Source organism: Homalodisca vitripennis, chromosome 1 (genome assembly GCF_021130785.1).
Source record: "Homalodisca vitripennis isolate AUS2020 chromosome 1, UT_GWSS_2.1, whole genome shotgun sequence".
Taxonomy (NCBI): Eukaryota; Metazoa; Arthropoda; class Insecta; order Hemiptera; family Cicadellidae; genus Homalodisca; species Homalodisca vitripennis.
The window spans coordinates 93,333,037-93,348,736 of NC_060207.1; the positions used below are offsets into that span (position 1 = coordinate 93,333,037).

The following is a 15,700-nucleotide window of genomic DNA, read 5'->3' on the forward strand; positions in this document are numbered from 1 at the left end:
AAACTGTAAAACAGTGTGTTTTTATCTTAATTATTTTAAGTCGGTAGGATCATGCACAATTAATTCACTAGGCAATGGTTCATCCAAGTCAGATAAAACTTAATCCATATCAATCAAACATTGTCTTCTGATTCACTACCCAGTACATTCCTAACACCACTACTTTTAAAATTAACACACATTGTGAAATATATACGATAAATTATTTCCTCAACAATAAAAAGTTTGTACTTATATAAACATATGCCAACCTGCAGTTCCACAAAAATTCAATCAATTTATTAAAGTCTTACACAAACTTCCGCATCTTTCACTTCACTAATTTTATAAAACACTAAAAAAATGTTTATTCATACACACTAAACAATGAAAAAATAGATACAAATAAATAGCAAACAATACACTAGTATTGTAATGGTATAATAACAACCGAGAAATCACTAAAGCAACCAGACGATGCGTAATACTTTTCTACTAGCTGAGTCAGTGATTGTGTAACACAACAAAAATAAAATACTAGTTCAACGTCTTCAGTGACGGACTGTTGCTTAAAGAAGTTCTTTGATTACGTATGATTTTCACTGGTTCCAGACAATGATAAAGTAAAAAAATAATAAAATTTAATGAAGCTATTTTTGACACATTATGCATTTTTGGATTTAACAAAACATAACCTTTTCAAACAACTATTGCATAAACATTTATTTGCTTACAGCTTATTGAAACAAAGCCAAGAATATACCCTTTTCAGTAATGAGATCATGTAGAACATAAATTCTCAAAAGGTAATTTTGGTGTGTTCGAAATATACGTGAACAAATCGTAATAAGAAATGTGAACATCCAAGTTCTTCTAATGATGAATTTATCTAACTATATAATGTTTTGCGTTATAATATGAAACCTAGAACCTTATCTTTAAATTTACATGTTTAATTGCAAAGTAAAAATAGACTTACTATGAGAGATCATACACAACATAGTCAATGTGTCGAAAACAGCTTAGTACCATTTGAAAATATAGTTAATGCATTGATAAACCTTTAATCTAATTGCAGGGTTATTTGATGGATTCTGTTGGATGGTTCAAATGGTCAGTGATCAGTTAATCTTAATCTGTATTAAATCTTCAATGGGCACCCAGTCTGAGTTGTTGTGTTCAATTGGGTCATACAATTTTTTAGAGAAAGGAATGTAGCATTGCAAAGTTACTTACTTAACCCATTTGGACAGTTGTGTTGACACAAAGTTGGCCTCGTTCATGTAGTTGAAACCTTTCTCGGTGGACAAAAAGCGAATTAAGAGCAGAAGGCCTTTATCACCCAAATGGAGGAGGGACGGTCGCAAGTTGATCAAAGCGTCCAGGTACTCCTGGAATAGATAGTGTAGTATTTTACAATTTGAAACAGTGAAAGAATACAATATGAAATAAATTAATAATATAAAGAATAATCTGTTGAAAACATCATTCAAATTTAAAGCATTCTAAAGTATATCATTAAAAAAGTAAAAAGCATTAGCAGCAACCCAAACAAACCTCTACTTTGTCTACTAGCTAATTAATTGATTGTTTCAATATTTACGTCAATAAGTTGATATGATTGATATTTCATCGATTTAATTCTTTGAAGACCAAAACTGTTTAAGGTATCTTTTTGACAGTAATAAAAATATGTCTTACATAAAGGGATATGTGAAAAAAAGCAACTGATAAAATAGCTGTTTTGCTGACAATTAAAATTCAATTTTGAACAAAACTATAAATTTTTATTAAGTTTGATTGTAAAATAAAAAAGTTATGATAACAATATTTTACGCACACGCTGGGAAAATAGAAAAAGTTAACAATTTACAGGTAAGATTAATTACATTACATTAATTAATTATAGATAATTTATTTATGCAAAGAAAGTAAATAACTTTTTCACAATATGTTAAATGTTTATTTACAGAGAAAACATTATAATGACATATAAATATATTTTTATTAAACTTGAAAATTTTCATGTCAATTTCCACCTGAGTGGGGGTCCTCACTTATGTAAATAAACAAAAACAGTCATCAGATGTTGCTTTTTTAATGAGCTGATGAAATACTCGAAATTTCTAGTGAAAACTAATAATACTAACACAATAACCGTCAAATTATGTAATACGCAAGTACAACGTACGAGTAATTGTATAACATGCTAAAATAAAAATACTGATTCCGTAAAATTACGGAATCCGCACTTAAAGTGTTAAAATAAATATGAGAGTTAAAAAAATATCAACGCTCAAAATGGAAGTTAATAATTAATACACTACTTTAAGAGTTCTAGCTAAGCAAAAAAGGTGTTATCCATTATATGATAATAAAATAGGATTAATCAAATAATACAAATTAACTTAAAAATGTGAAGTGCACATCAATTTTGTGAGATACTCTGCTTGAACTAAAGATAGTAAATTCAGTCTAGGACGCAATGGCAACATATTGTTCCAAATCTTCAAGTTGTAAAAGCCAATTTTTAAGCATTAAACAAATTTTGATGGGACATTTTTTGTGCATTTGAGGTAATCAGACAGTTTATTGTAAATTCGAGGTGCTAAGAAATTAAATGTTTTTGTATAGAAGGTATTATTAGGTTTAGGAACAACAGTTTAACAGTTTAGGTTAGTTTAACTTTTCTCAACTTATTCTTGTCAGGATTATTTTGCACAGGAAAGTCATCACTTCTGTTATAAAAATAGTTTTAGAACTTGTAAACAAATACATTTTTAACGGTAATATCTTGAAAAGAAGAATTAACGGTTGTGAATGTTCTTGTTTAGAAGATTTCAAAATTAGTCATTTACCAACTCTAAATGGACTGACGGATTGACCCATAGTCCATAATTACAAGTCCATATTTCTTTGATACAAGGCACTTATTTAGGAATTCGATATCACTGCTACCAAGTTACATGGTAACTTTCAAGTAAATTATCAGAGCGTAAATGGTGCAATGTAGACTATATGAAGTTTATACTGCAAAGAGGTCAGAAGCCAAAATATTTTATCACGCTTCACTTCATACATGAGAAAAGCCAATAACTATAACATCTTATTTACTATAGAGGGTGTCAATTAAGTCTAAGGACAGTGTTACAAAAGAAGCTACAAAGATTTACATGTTGCTAACAAATGTTCAGTGGATCACTACATCTCCAGGATGGCAGCCCACACAAAATGAGAGGATAAGTTTTAATAGAACCATAGTCGAGTATTATATACCAATACTTACTTTAACATCGCAGGCCTCATCCAACGCAGCTATGGCACTTAGTGAGACAGCGCGGTTCTTATCTGACAGCTGAGTGGCGAGTAGCTCAACTACCCACCGTGCGTAATCTGCACGCTTGGTAAGTGGCGTACGCAGCAGAACACGCAGAAATTTGGTGGCATACAATCGTGACGAGTCTTGATCGCACACAAGTGTGCTCGACATCACATTCCTGAAACAGCAACAAGGAATAATATTGAGCTTTTGATTTTTCCATTTGCTAGAGGAATACTATCTGTATTTTTTTTAATACAGAAAATAAATCTACATAGAATAGATCTAGATAGAAAAAGCAAATACAGATAATGAATCATTCAGTAGGTTTAATGTTCACAAGCAATTAATATTTAGGAATATAAGCTTTGTTCTGAAGTATTCCAAAAGATTCCTTACACGTGTAGTTTAAATGCATTTCAAATTTAAATATTGTTAATTTTGAAAATGTTAAAGACACAAGTTATGTAAATTGCAAACAGTTACGTCACTACTTTTATTAGTATTAATTTAAGTACTATGAGGCACGTCCAGAAAGTAATTATACTGGTACTCTCACAACTGTAGGGAATACTTTTTCGACATGTTGGCGACACTGCCACGTAGCCTGACCCCTACCCTTCAAAACAAGACCAATCCAAGGTTAGTCTGTTGAAACCTTGGCACAGTAGCATCTCTCGCAAAAAATGCCGATAGAATTTCTCGCCAAGCACGAAATTCACGCCGTTATTCACTACCTCGTTGCTTCGTGAGGATAACAAAATAATATATATTTTACAACACAAAATCTTGACTCCTCAAATCCTGCGAGACTTTATCTTGATCTAAAAAGAAAGTTTAGGAAAGCAGTGAAAGCGGTTTAGGAAGGTAAACTCTCACATCGAAGACTCAAATAACAATCAAAAAGCCGTTTATAATGTAATTAAAGAAACAATTCCTGACAAAAACTCACAGCAGATGAAGAACTTTATGTTGAACAAAGATAGCGGTTTTACAGTCTCTAGGCCCACACAGGTAGCTAAGTGATCATTTCTTTACAAATATAGCATTTAAATCTCATTTAGAAAATAATGCAGATCAGAATAACACCTTGGATTTAGGAAGTGTCAACTCATCTGTTTTTGTATCCAATCAGTGAAGTCGTAGTATTGAAAATTATAAGTTGCCTTAAGGTTAGTAGCTGTACTGGCCGTGATGATACTTACTCCAAATTACTAAAGGATGCTGGTGAGTTTGTAGTGTCTCCTCTACTACATCTGGTAAAGGCATCTTTAGAGCAGGATGAGTTTCCCAAATATCTTCAATCGGTCATTGTAAAATATTAGAATAAAAAAGGCAGAACTCTTGATAAAAATAATAACTGTCCTATTTCCATGACATCAACACTTTCAAAACTTTATGAAGAACTATTCCTTGATAGCCTTTGTCCATTGTTAACGTTAAATGATGCTCTTTTTGCCAAGCAGTTTGGTTTCTGTTAAGGCACTTCAACCGAGGATGCTATGTTTCATTTCATTTTGAATGTTTCAAAAACTTTAAATGATCACAAACATGTTTTTGATATATTTTTAGATTTTAGATTTAAGTCTTATGGTCTTTCATAGGCTGATTCTAGGCTTAAATAAGCTTGACCATTTTGGAATTAATGGCAATGTCTTCCATTGGATTTCTAAATTCTCACCTTGATTTTTCAAGACATATCGATAAGGTGTCTGGTAAGTTAAACAGTGTATCTTTGTTATCAGGAGGTTTGCACAGTTTGTTGACAAGAATGTCTTCCTCACAGCATATTTTGGCAGTATATATCCATAATTGTCCTATGCAAATGCAATCACTTTAGATTGTAAGCTGTTGTGGGGCCCTGATGTGAGCAATGTTTGTAGTAGGCTGTCAAGAGGAATCTTTTTATTGAGTAACTTGAAAAAGTTAGTCAACAAATCCCAACTAAAATTAGCCTATTTTGCTTTTTTTCATAGCATTTATCAATGGTATAACTTTGTGGGGAAATGGTCAGGATGGTAATAGGGGTTTATTGTTACAGAAAAAGGAAATTATAATTATAACAAGTGCACCTTTTTTAGCTCACTGTAGACCTTCATTTATCAGTGAAGGATTACTCACAGTTTTCAATTAGTTATTTTTTGTAACCTAATTAAAGTAAAACAAGCATGCATGCACAGTTATCAGTTAAGAAGTTCTGTTCACACTTAGTTTACAAGAAATAGTCATAAGATTGACCAACCCTAATTTTATGTTAAGTAAGGCCCAAAATAGTCACCTTTAGCAATTCAAATATTTAATAAGTTACCTGTATCAAGTCATGTAGATGTAAGAAATTTTAGGACTGTGATACATAGGTGGTTAGTAAAAAACCCCTTTTATAAACCACAAGAGTTTTTTGAAACACCAGTAAATGAAATATTTTAAATAATTATTTTAGGCATATTTTTACACTTGCTGACCTACTGTGATATTAAATTAGAAACTCTACCTTTATTTTAACTTTAACCTTTAATTGCCTTACTGTGATATTGAGACCAGATTTCTTTACCGGCTCTCTTGAGTTTTAAACTAATGAATGGCTTGTTGGAGTTGTTTTTTAATTATATAATTTTAATGTTTAGTTTTAGTTCTTTCATTCAAGTTTTAAGGCTTTTTAATTCAGTTTTGTAGATTGTAAGCCATAGTGTTGCTAATCACATACATGTTGTTGGATCACATACATAGATTAGACTTAATTGATGTGTCATTACCTTTGTTGTTTATTGTATGAACTATATTTTGGCAATAAAAATTATTATTCTGATTTTGAATCATACCTGGATGCACTTCTCTCTTCATAAGAGCTCAAAAGAAGTGCACAAGTATAAATGAAGTACATGCCTATTTTGCATATCTTTTATGGGTTTTTTAATGGATTTTTATAAATATTTTTTTTCTTTATATTATTGTTTGATGAGTTTTAAATTTTTATGAATGACAGTAAAAATTTATAGAATTTTTATTTAAATAAGCAATTAATTCTGAAAAAAAAACAGATAGATTTTTTTAAATTAATTCATTTTAGATCCACAACATGTTACATTTTTATAAATATTTTACAAAGCATTTTATTTGCTCACCGAAGTAGTAGGAGAGCCCAAGCGGGAATTTTGCATGTTACTTGCACGATTCAGAAAATCATAAAGGGAGAAACCTTGCACCCTGATATGTATCCCTATCATATATGAACCCTTAATATAGAGGTGTGCATTGAGGGCAGTCCGTCAGATTAGTAAAAAAAATCGATCCTCAGTGAAAATTTGAGCACATCAGATTAAGACAAGCTAAGTTAAGTTCATGAAGAACAGTGTATATTTCAATAATCTGACGATTTTAGTGTGACGTAAGAAAATGGGCAAGACACAAAGTTGTAAAAAACCTCATCTTGAAATACTAGGGCACGGTTGATTTTTTTATTTCGAAGGAAATCCTTTACGGATTATGGAAAAAATATAATCTGAAGATTTTCATGGGGCAATATAAGTAAAACCATAAATAAAGTGTGGAGCGTACAACTGCTGAAAACTGTATTTCCCACTCTGTGTGTCTCTTTCCTTCTCACTCTTTCTGTATCTATCATTCTCTTGCACCATCCCCACACTACCGTCATCTCAGCATCACAATAATAACGTGTTTGCTGTTGTAGACTTAGACAATAGAATCTGGCAACTTTTGAAATTAGGCATTTATTTTTTTTTGTCAAAAAAATTTTGTGAATTTAATGCAATAAGTTTTATATGCATTACAATAATAAGTTATGTAAATGTGAAATGTGTATTTTAAGAAGGAGAGATTAAAAAAAGTGTGAACAAATTTAATAATTTACACCGGAAACTTAAAAAAAATGTACCTGTAACATGTAAATGCAAACTATTTTGGAGTATCGTAAAGAGAAACCGGTTCGAAGAAAACCTAGCAACGCTTAAGCTATCGTCAAAATTTCTAATGAAACATCTTTAAACAATTGCTATCATGCCCAGTGTTTCAAACTTTTTACAGCTATACAAATACCGTTTGATTTTCAAACACAAAATGAAATTACACCGGGAAGTGAACAGAAATGTGATGATGCACCAGAACTTGCTCAAGAGAGTTCCGAATTATCTATTTCTAGCACTTCCACAATGCATACTGTCGGTACAACAGTAGACAAGAAAGTGTTAATGTAATAGATTAAAAAATAATCTATTGAAAAGTCACATTTGAGTTTGATTTTTTTAGAGGACACAATTTTTTTAACTCAATGGGAGGTTTGTTAAAGCTTAATGTTTCTCAGCCACCATCTTGAAAAGGGGGTGCAAACAGGTTTTTTATGTATCTCACAAACTATTAGTTAAAAAAAAAATGTTTAAACATTTTTGGTGATAATAACATTTTCTATGTCTTTACTCCTGTAACTTTTTGTTGTAGAATGAAAATTAACAATGACATTTTACTAAGTCCAAATAGTATTTACTTAAACAAATTTATAAAATACATCAACATAAAAAGAAACTAATTCCAAAAAGAAATAATTTTAAATGATGATCAAAATAACAGATAATTAAAATAAGATACAAAATACAAACCTGAACTGACTTATTTCATGTAAAGAAATATATATTGTGTAGTAAAAATATTTCCAAGGTGACTCTATAGAGAAAGAAACGTTAATGTGGCACTTACGGATTATAAGAACAATAAGGTTACTGAAGAAATAAGTTATAAGAATAAGAAATAAAAACAAGTTTCATTAAGGAAGAAACTGAAATGATTATACGAGACAGATTACACAGTCACACTGAGTCCGCCTATGAAGGACAAAAGGTCAATCCCAAACATGGTTGATTCACCCTCCATCCTAAATAATTGAGAGCTGACTGTTTTTGAAAATTTAGCAGGGGATCACAGAAATACAGCAAAGCTCTCTTAATTATATATTTGTGCTTTTTACCTTTGTTCTCAAGCTTTGTTCATGTGAGATTATAAAATTAATTTGTGTATTGTAGCTAATTAAGGTGAAATTTCTAGATACAGATTGAGAGGTGTGCCACAAGGCTCTGTATTTGGACCAGTCATTTTCATACTTTTCACTAATGACCTTCCCCAACACCTAGGAAATCATTGCACACCTCTTATGTATGCCGACGACACCACCCTACTCCTGAACCTACAATCTGCAGATAGTCTTGCCGTCTCATCTGACATAGCACTCAACGTGGCCATCCAGTATTGCTATGGGAATGATCTTGTAGTAAACTCATCAAAAACTAATCAGATTGCTTTTGGAAGAAGAGCATTAGAAGTCCCAAACATTCCTGATGTCAGTATTGAAGGGCAACTGAAATGTCTTGGCATAGATACTGACCTAAATTGGATCAAACATATAGAAAACCTTAACCAAAACTCAACACCAGGCACTTTGTGGTTAAACAAATTCTTTCTCTCAGTAGCCCAGAAACTGCAAAAATAACCTACTTTTCTCTGTTTGAATCCCACCTGTGTTATGGTCTAGCTGCTTGGAGCGGAACTACTGCTTCAAATCTTCAAACAAATACTAATCATACAAAAGAAACATATTAGGACACTGGCTGGTCTCCAACTCCTTGAAGGATATAGAGAAGCATACAAGTCTCTGAAGATTCTCACTGTCATTTCATTTTACATTCAAGAAACAATAATGTATGCTGATGGGGAAAATCTTCCAAGAAACAATGATGTACACCACTACAATACCAGAAATGCTGAACTCTACAACCTTCCAGCACATCGTCTGAGGCTCTATGAGCAGAAACCTTCGTACATGGGTGTGAAGCTCTACAACTGTCTACCACCTCACCTGTTGTCCAAAAGAGGAAAGGAATTGAAGGCCGCTCTACATGAATGGCTTATAGAACGCCCATTCTACACGCTAGAAGAGTTTCTGCAAAAATCCTTCCCCTAATGTTAATGTATTTATGACACTATTTATAATCTCAAAGATAGTAAATAAAGATATTCTTATTCATTCTCATTCACTCATAAATAACATTACAATAAAATAATTACAGAATATTTTACAATATGTAAAATAGATTCTACAATTGTCTTAATACTGGACTCATTAGACAACAAAAATTTACAGCTAAAGTTAAATATGTAAATATTTAAAAAATGGCATCTGGTTACCTGATTCTCTCATCAGATGAATAGTCCAAACTAGAGATGATCAATTTAACGTAGCAATCGTGTTTGGAAGTGGTTACCAATGATAACAGCCTGAAAAGTTATATTTACGAAATTAATACCCTTCAATGAAATCCTCTAAGCTGTACATTGATTGACCAGCTTTGAAGAAATAATCAAATGTGATTTGTTGAAAGAGAACATAACATAAGAAATTTAGTAAGGATGAGCATCTTTTTCAATGTAATTTCCTTTTTTAAATATAAAGACACCCATCGGTGCTGACCACCGAATCATCAATTGATTGGTTAACCAGAATCCCCGTTATGGAAGTTTTCACCCATGTAAGTAATTATTTTTTGCTAAATTTATACTAAATGCTTAAACTCTCCTTAGTTCTGCTCTCACTGATTATCACAAAATTGTTATTGAACGCTTAAACTATTTTTAGATTTGCTCTTGCTGAGCTGAATATACTGAGTCGTTCTGCTGTTGTTAGACAGCAGTTTTCTATGAGAACAGAGCTGGATGTATGATATGATGGATGCATTAACATTAATAGCAATAATGTTGGTATGTAGGTTAAGATGTAAAACTTTCATGTAAAATATAGTTTAAAATAGTAAAAAATGGTTTTTTAAACTTTAAAATTGTACTTACTTAAAATATACATGTATTTAATTGTCAGACATATATGTACAAAACAACTCGGCTCTATTTATTAAGAGATTGTGAAAATAGGTTTAATAACAGACAAAACTTTAGAACTTCCTTAGATATAAATCCAGAAATGGGTATGGCAAGACAAATTCTTTGGAATGTACCCAAAAACCATCAATGTAACTGATCAAACTCCATCACTTGTATTTACAATCTGTTTTATTTTTATATGTATATTTTTAAAATAAATAAGAATTTGTCACTCAATACACTTTTATATTTAGTTTAAAGTTTATTATTGAAGTTGATAATTTGGAATAATAGGTCTTTGGACATTTGCCATTGTTAATATTACAACATTTTTGTATACTGTAGTAGAAATGCGTACATAATACATCTTATTAAGGAGGGGCAGAATACATGTAGCATATTTTGCCCCCACTTAACCAAGTTTGTCTTAACAAATGTAATATAATCAGAACAGACCATGTATTTATGGAGATCTAAAAAAGGGCTTGCAGAGAGTTGAAACCTAAATTAGAATTTATTTGATTGTTCACACATATTCTTGTGTTAAACTCTTTGATACAATAGTTGCAACAATGGCCATATTGTATTTTTGTCAATTATGTGAGACTCACACTTGTAGAATACCCATGTTGTCGAGCAAGTCGACACCCGCCTGGGAGCGAGTCAGATGGCCCACCAGTAGGAAGTAGTCTTGGCAAAGACTATTGGTGACAGCTAGAGGGCTCAGCATGCAATCATGGACTGACTTGGCCGTGGAGATTGCTTCCAGCTGTGTCTTGATCACAGTAAGCAGCTCTGACAACAACTTGTCACACTCCGACTGTAACCAGATACCATACATTAACTGATATCTCACATATAAATTTATTTTGCAAAGCTATAAATGATATGAATCCTACAGAAATGTAAGACATTACAGTACACGGTTTTGTTTACAAAACGATGTTCAACATTTCAATATTTATAATATCGATGAACTCAAAGTCTCTCAAAATATAAAGCCTATAAGTAGATAAGTTTATGGTTTTCTAATGATTAATTGAAAGAGAATTTACCACGATTACAAAATAATACCAAGCAATTTGATTGCCACCAAAAAATGTTTTTTACGTGAAAAGGTTGTTATTCTGTACATTATTTACATCACAGTTTAAAGTTTTTTGGCATAATACAGAATCACATGAGAATTAGCAAGATACTGACTTCCTGGTAGCCACAGAGTAGACAATCCAACAGCTCCATGGCGGCGAGTGTGTAGTTGTTGACTTTACGTCGGTCAGTGTTGAAATCCACACGAGACATTTGGCGTGATGAGGGCAGCACAAACTGTACCAACCTGCGTAGGAACTGGCGGTGGTTGCTCTCCTCACATTTACGCAGGCACTGTGGTCGGCTCTGCAAAAGAACAATTGAACTATTTCCAATTCTGGCTGGTACCACCTTCCAGTTGAATCTATACTGGGTACAGCAAAAACTGATATGTGACTTAGGTCTGGGCAAACGTACAGTTGTCCTTTTTGCCATCACTAGTTGAAAATGTCGAGCTATTGGGGAGCATGGCTAGATTGATAGGTCTAGTCTACTGCGGAGGATTTCTGTTGGAGTTGGTGGGGCTCCTTACGCATTAAAGACAGTTGCTAGCCTGGACATAAGGGCGAGCTCTGTACACTTTCACTAGAGAGCCTGGTTCAGAGCTGGCCTTTCCTTCTGCCAAGGATACTGAGATTAGTGTACAAATCCTTCCTCATAGATCTCAACAAAAGGTGAACCCTACTCCCAACCTTACCCATCCTGTCACTGCAAAAGCAAGTGCAATGGTCCTTTTAGGACTAAGTGCAATGAGAGGTTTTGCAGCTTCTTGTCCTAAGAGGGAAAATAAAATAAAATTCATATTAATTCTTCAAGTAGAATAAAAAAGTCCAAATATACAATAATTATATTGTTTTCAATAGCGTTAATCCATTTGAGATCAGGACCAAAAATAACATTTCCTGATATTGCACACTACCATTTTGGAGATATGCCCCGAAAGTGAATATAGCCTTATTTGCAAGCGTTTTCTTAGAGTTACAAAAAGCCATAAATCAAATCAGTAACAATATAAAGGTCTTTTTAGCACCAAGTATACAGAAATGAATTAGCTTCAATAAAAATTAACATTATCAAAATATCTAAAACATTAAAATTGTGGGAAAAGATTTAAAACATGTGCGATTAAAAATAATTTTTACTTTGAAGACAATCTTCTTAGGTATCTTTTAGTTGGAAGTTATTTTGATTTGTTCTGCATATTTTTTTTTATAAGTGTACCAAATAAAAAAATATGAATAACAATAAAAAAATAGTTTTTACTTCACATGTAAAAACATACATGAAACACATTAATAGTGAAGATAATAGAATACGAAATAAACAAAAAATAAAATTACTATTTTGGGTTTGTTTAAATGTCTAGAATGAATATAGAGGTCTGTCCAAATGTATGCGACTGCCGACCAGTAGGCGGCCGTGGCGTAACTGACCGGCTCGAACCGGTTATTGGAGGGGAGGGGCATACTCCTTCCCATATTAGGCATTGAATACGGTCCGGTCACTCAGTGAGTCACAGCGCTCTATTCCGTACAGTACTGCCGTGTGTGTGCATCGCATTTCAATATGACTGAACGTGTTGAGCAGCGCATTTGCACTAAATTTTGCGAAAAACTTGGCCATTCAGCATCAGAGACGATTACTATGATATGGGAAGTTTATGGGCGATATACAAATAAAAGAGTGATTTAGGCGGTTTAAAAATGGCCGCATATCAGTGGAGAGTGATGACCGATCTGGCAGGCCTGCTACGGCCAGAAACGCTGAAAATGTTGAACGTGTTCGTGCAGCAATTAATGAAAACCGTCGATTGACTGTCCCGAGAGCTGGAAGAAGATTTAAAAATACCAAAATCGTCAGTTGGTAACATTTTACACGAAGATTTCAAAATGAACCGTGTTTCGGCAAAATTTGTTCCTCGGCTGCTGACAGAAGACCAAAAGAACTGTCAACTTGAAATCGCACAGGACAATCTGGATTTGATAAAAAGTGACCCAGGACTATTTAAAAAAGTCATGGGTTTATGGCTACGACCCAAAGCAAAGGCTCAATGTTCACAGTGGAAAACTCGCGAAGAGCAACGGCTGAAAAAAGTAAGACAAAGTCGAAGTAATGTCAAGACAATGCTGTTAGTCTTTTTGGCCAGGACGGCGTTGTTCATCACGAATATGCTCCAAGAGGCCAGAGAGTGAATAAGGAGTATTATCTTGAGGTCCTAAGGCGGCTACGAAATGCAGTGTGAAGGAAACGACCTGAACTGTGGACAAGAAGTGACTGGATCCTGCACCACGACAACGCGTTCCTCAAATCTTATTTAGCGTTTTTTGGTCAAACACGGCATCAACCAACTACGACAGCCTCTCTACATTCCTGACATAGCTCCTTGTGACTTCTGGCTATTTACGAAATTAAAAATTCCTTTGAAAGGAAAAAAGATTTGACGATGTTGAACAAATAAAACAAAATGCGAGGAAAGACCTGTTAGCCATTCTGCAAAATGAATTTAAGTAGTGTTTCCGGAAGTGGGAGGAGGAGCGTTGGAAGAAGGTAGTGGCTTGTGGAGGGGAGTACTTTGAAGGGGACCAGATTGCCGTTGCCGCCGACCCAAGCAAAGGCTCAATGTTCACTGTGGAAAACTCGCGAAGAGCAACGGCTGAAAAAAGTAAGACAAAGTCGAAGTAATGTCAAGACAATGCTGTTAGTCTTTTTGGCCAGGACGGCGTTGTTCATCACGAATATGCTCCAAGAGGCCAGAGAGTGAATAAGGAGTATTATCTTGAGGTCCTAAGGCGGCTACGAAATGCAGTGTGAAGGAAACGACCTGAACTGTGGACAAGAAGTGACTGGATCCTGCACCATGACAACGCGTTCCTCAAATCTTATTTAGCATTTTTTGGTCAAACACGGCATCAACCAACTACGACAGCCTCTCTACATTCCTGACATAGCTCCTTGTGACTTCTGGCTATTTACGAAATTAAAAATTCCTTTGAAAGGAAAAAGATTTGACGATGTTGAACAAATAAAACAAAATGCGAGGAAAGACCTGTTAGCCATTCTGCAAAATGAATTTAAGTAGTGTTTCCGGAAGTGGGAGGAGCGTTGGAAGAAGGTAGTGGCTTGTGGAGGGGAGTACTTTGAAGGGGACCAGATTGCCGTTGCCGCCGAGTAACGTCAGTTCATGCTAGATGTCAAGATAGGATACTTTTTGGACAAACCTCGTATATCACCCTTCTAAATACACCTTACAATACTATTTACACTATATTAGTGCCAGCACAACTACGATCGTGTTTGAAATTTGTTTAATTTAATGCAAAGTAAAAACTGTGTTTATGTAGATGTTATAAATGATGAATTTGATTTTTTCAGTTTCAGTTTTCAATAATATATACATTATAAAATGGCTGATCCTTCTATCGTGATCTAATTTATTAGTGATAGGACAATGGGTGGTCCTAAAAGGATTAAAGATTAAATAAAAGCTGAGAATTGTTCAACCAATTGATTTATTTGATCTTTGTGGAAATATTGCATTATGTTTTTAATATTTCTTCTAGTTTTAATATACTTCAGAATACAAATTCATACAGACCTTCAGAATAGCTCGTATTATGTCCCAGTTCCAACCGAAGCAATCTTTATTCGTCAGCACATGGGAATCTTTGATCGCTTCATCGCACTCCTTTGTCAAAAGCTGTAACATTGAAATTTAATATAAATGTCCTAAATCTACCAAGCAGGCAATTTCTTCTTAGTAGTTTGATTCTGGATACATTGTATCTTCAACCATTGAAAAAAGAAATAATAAATCACATCTTCGCTCCTAAAAAAAACATTTCTAAATAATGAATGGATATATTTTTCAAAAACGTTACAACAACAAAATGCTACTTAAGGCTCGGATTTGACTATTGTAACATTAAAATAAGGTGATATCACTTAGATAAGGGTCACTTAGGTATCAGTGCCCTATTTCTATTTATACTGTATATAATGGAGTATTCAGTAACTGTTAAATTTGTATTGAACATAATTTATTACTGATCTGAACTGTTTCTCACACATATTATTTAATACAATTACATATGATGCATGTAATGATTAAGGCACTACATAATAATAAAAAATCTCTTCACTGCTTTGGATATCAAACGGTTAAAAAGAATACATTATTTCAGGGTGACGTAATCTGTGGAGAATTATAATTAAAATGTTTAAATTGGAATAAATTTTAAAATGATGATTTTGGCATACATTTCATGTTACAACCTCTATTGAATACATTACCCAGTTTCAAGAGTTTTTGTTTTTATAGAAACTTGATTATTAGTTTAATTAATTTGCTATTATTTTTAATTAACAAGCTTAAATGCACATCAGACTTCAAGTCAGCAGGGGAGGCTTCACATTCATACCACAGCAGGCAACATCCTG

General features: G+C 33.4%; 1 protein-coding gene across 3 annotated transcripts in view; it reads right to left on the reverse strand.

Moving 5' to 3' along the window:
* LOC124366702 (rapamycin-insensitive companion of mTOR-like) overlaps positions 1-15,700 on the reverse strand; it is a 94,208-nt gene that overhangs the window by 35,740 nt on the left and 42,768 nt on the right. For all 3 annotated transcript variants that reach the window (XM_046823314.1, XM_046823311.1, XM_046823304.1), the window contains 6 exons: positions 14,859-14,960; positions 11,378-11,569; positions 10,786-10,994; positions 9,488-9,577; positions 3,266-3,476; positions 1,216-1,370 (listed from right to left, as the gene is read on the reverse strand). In XM_046823314.1, the coding sequence (XP_046679270.1) occupies positions 1,216-1,370; positions 3,266-3,476; positions 9,488-9,577; positions 10,786-10,994; positions 11,378-11,569; positions 14,859-14,960 (959 nt within the window). The remainder of the gene's footprint in view (positions 1-1,215; positions 1,371-3,265; positions 3,477-9,487; positions 9,578-10,785; positions 10,995-11,377; positions 11,570-14,858; positions 14,961-15,700) is intronic.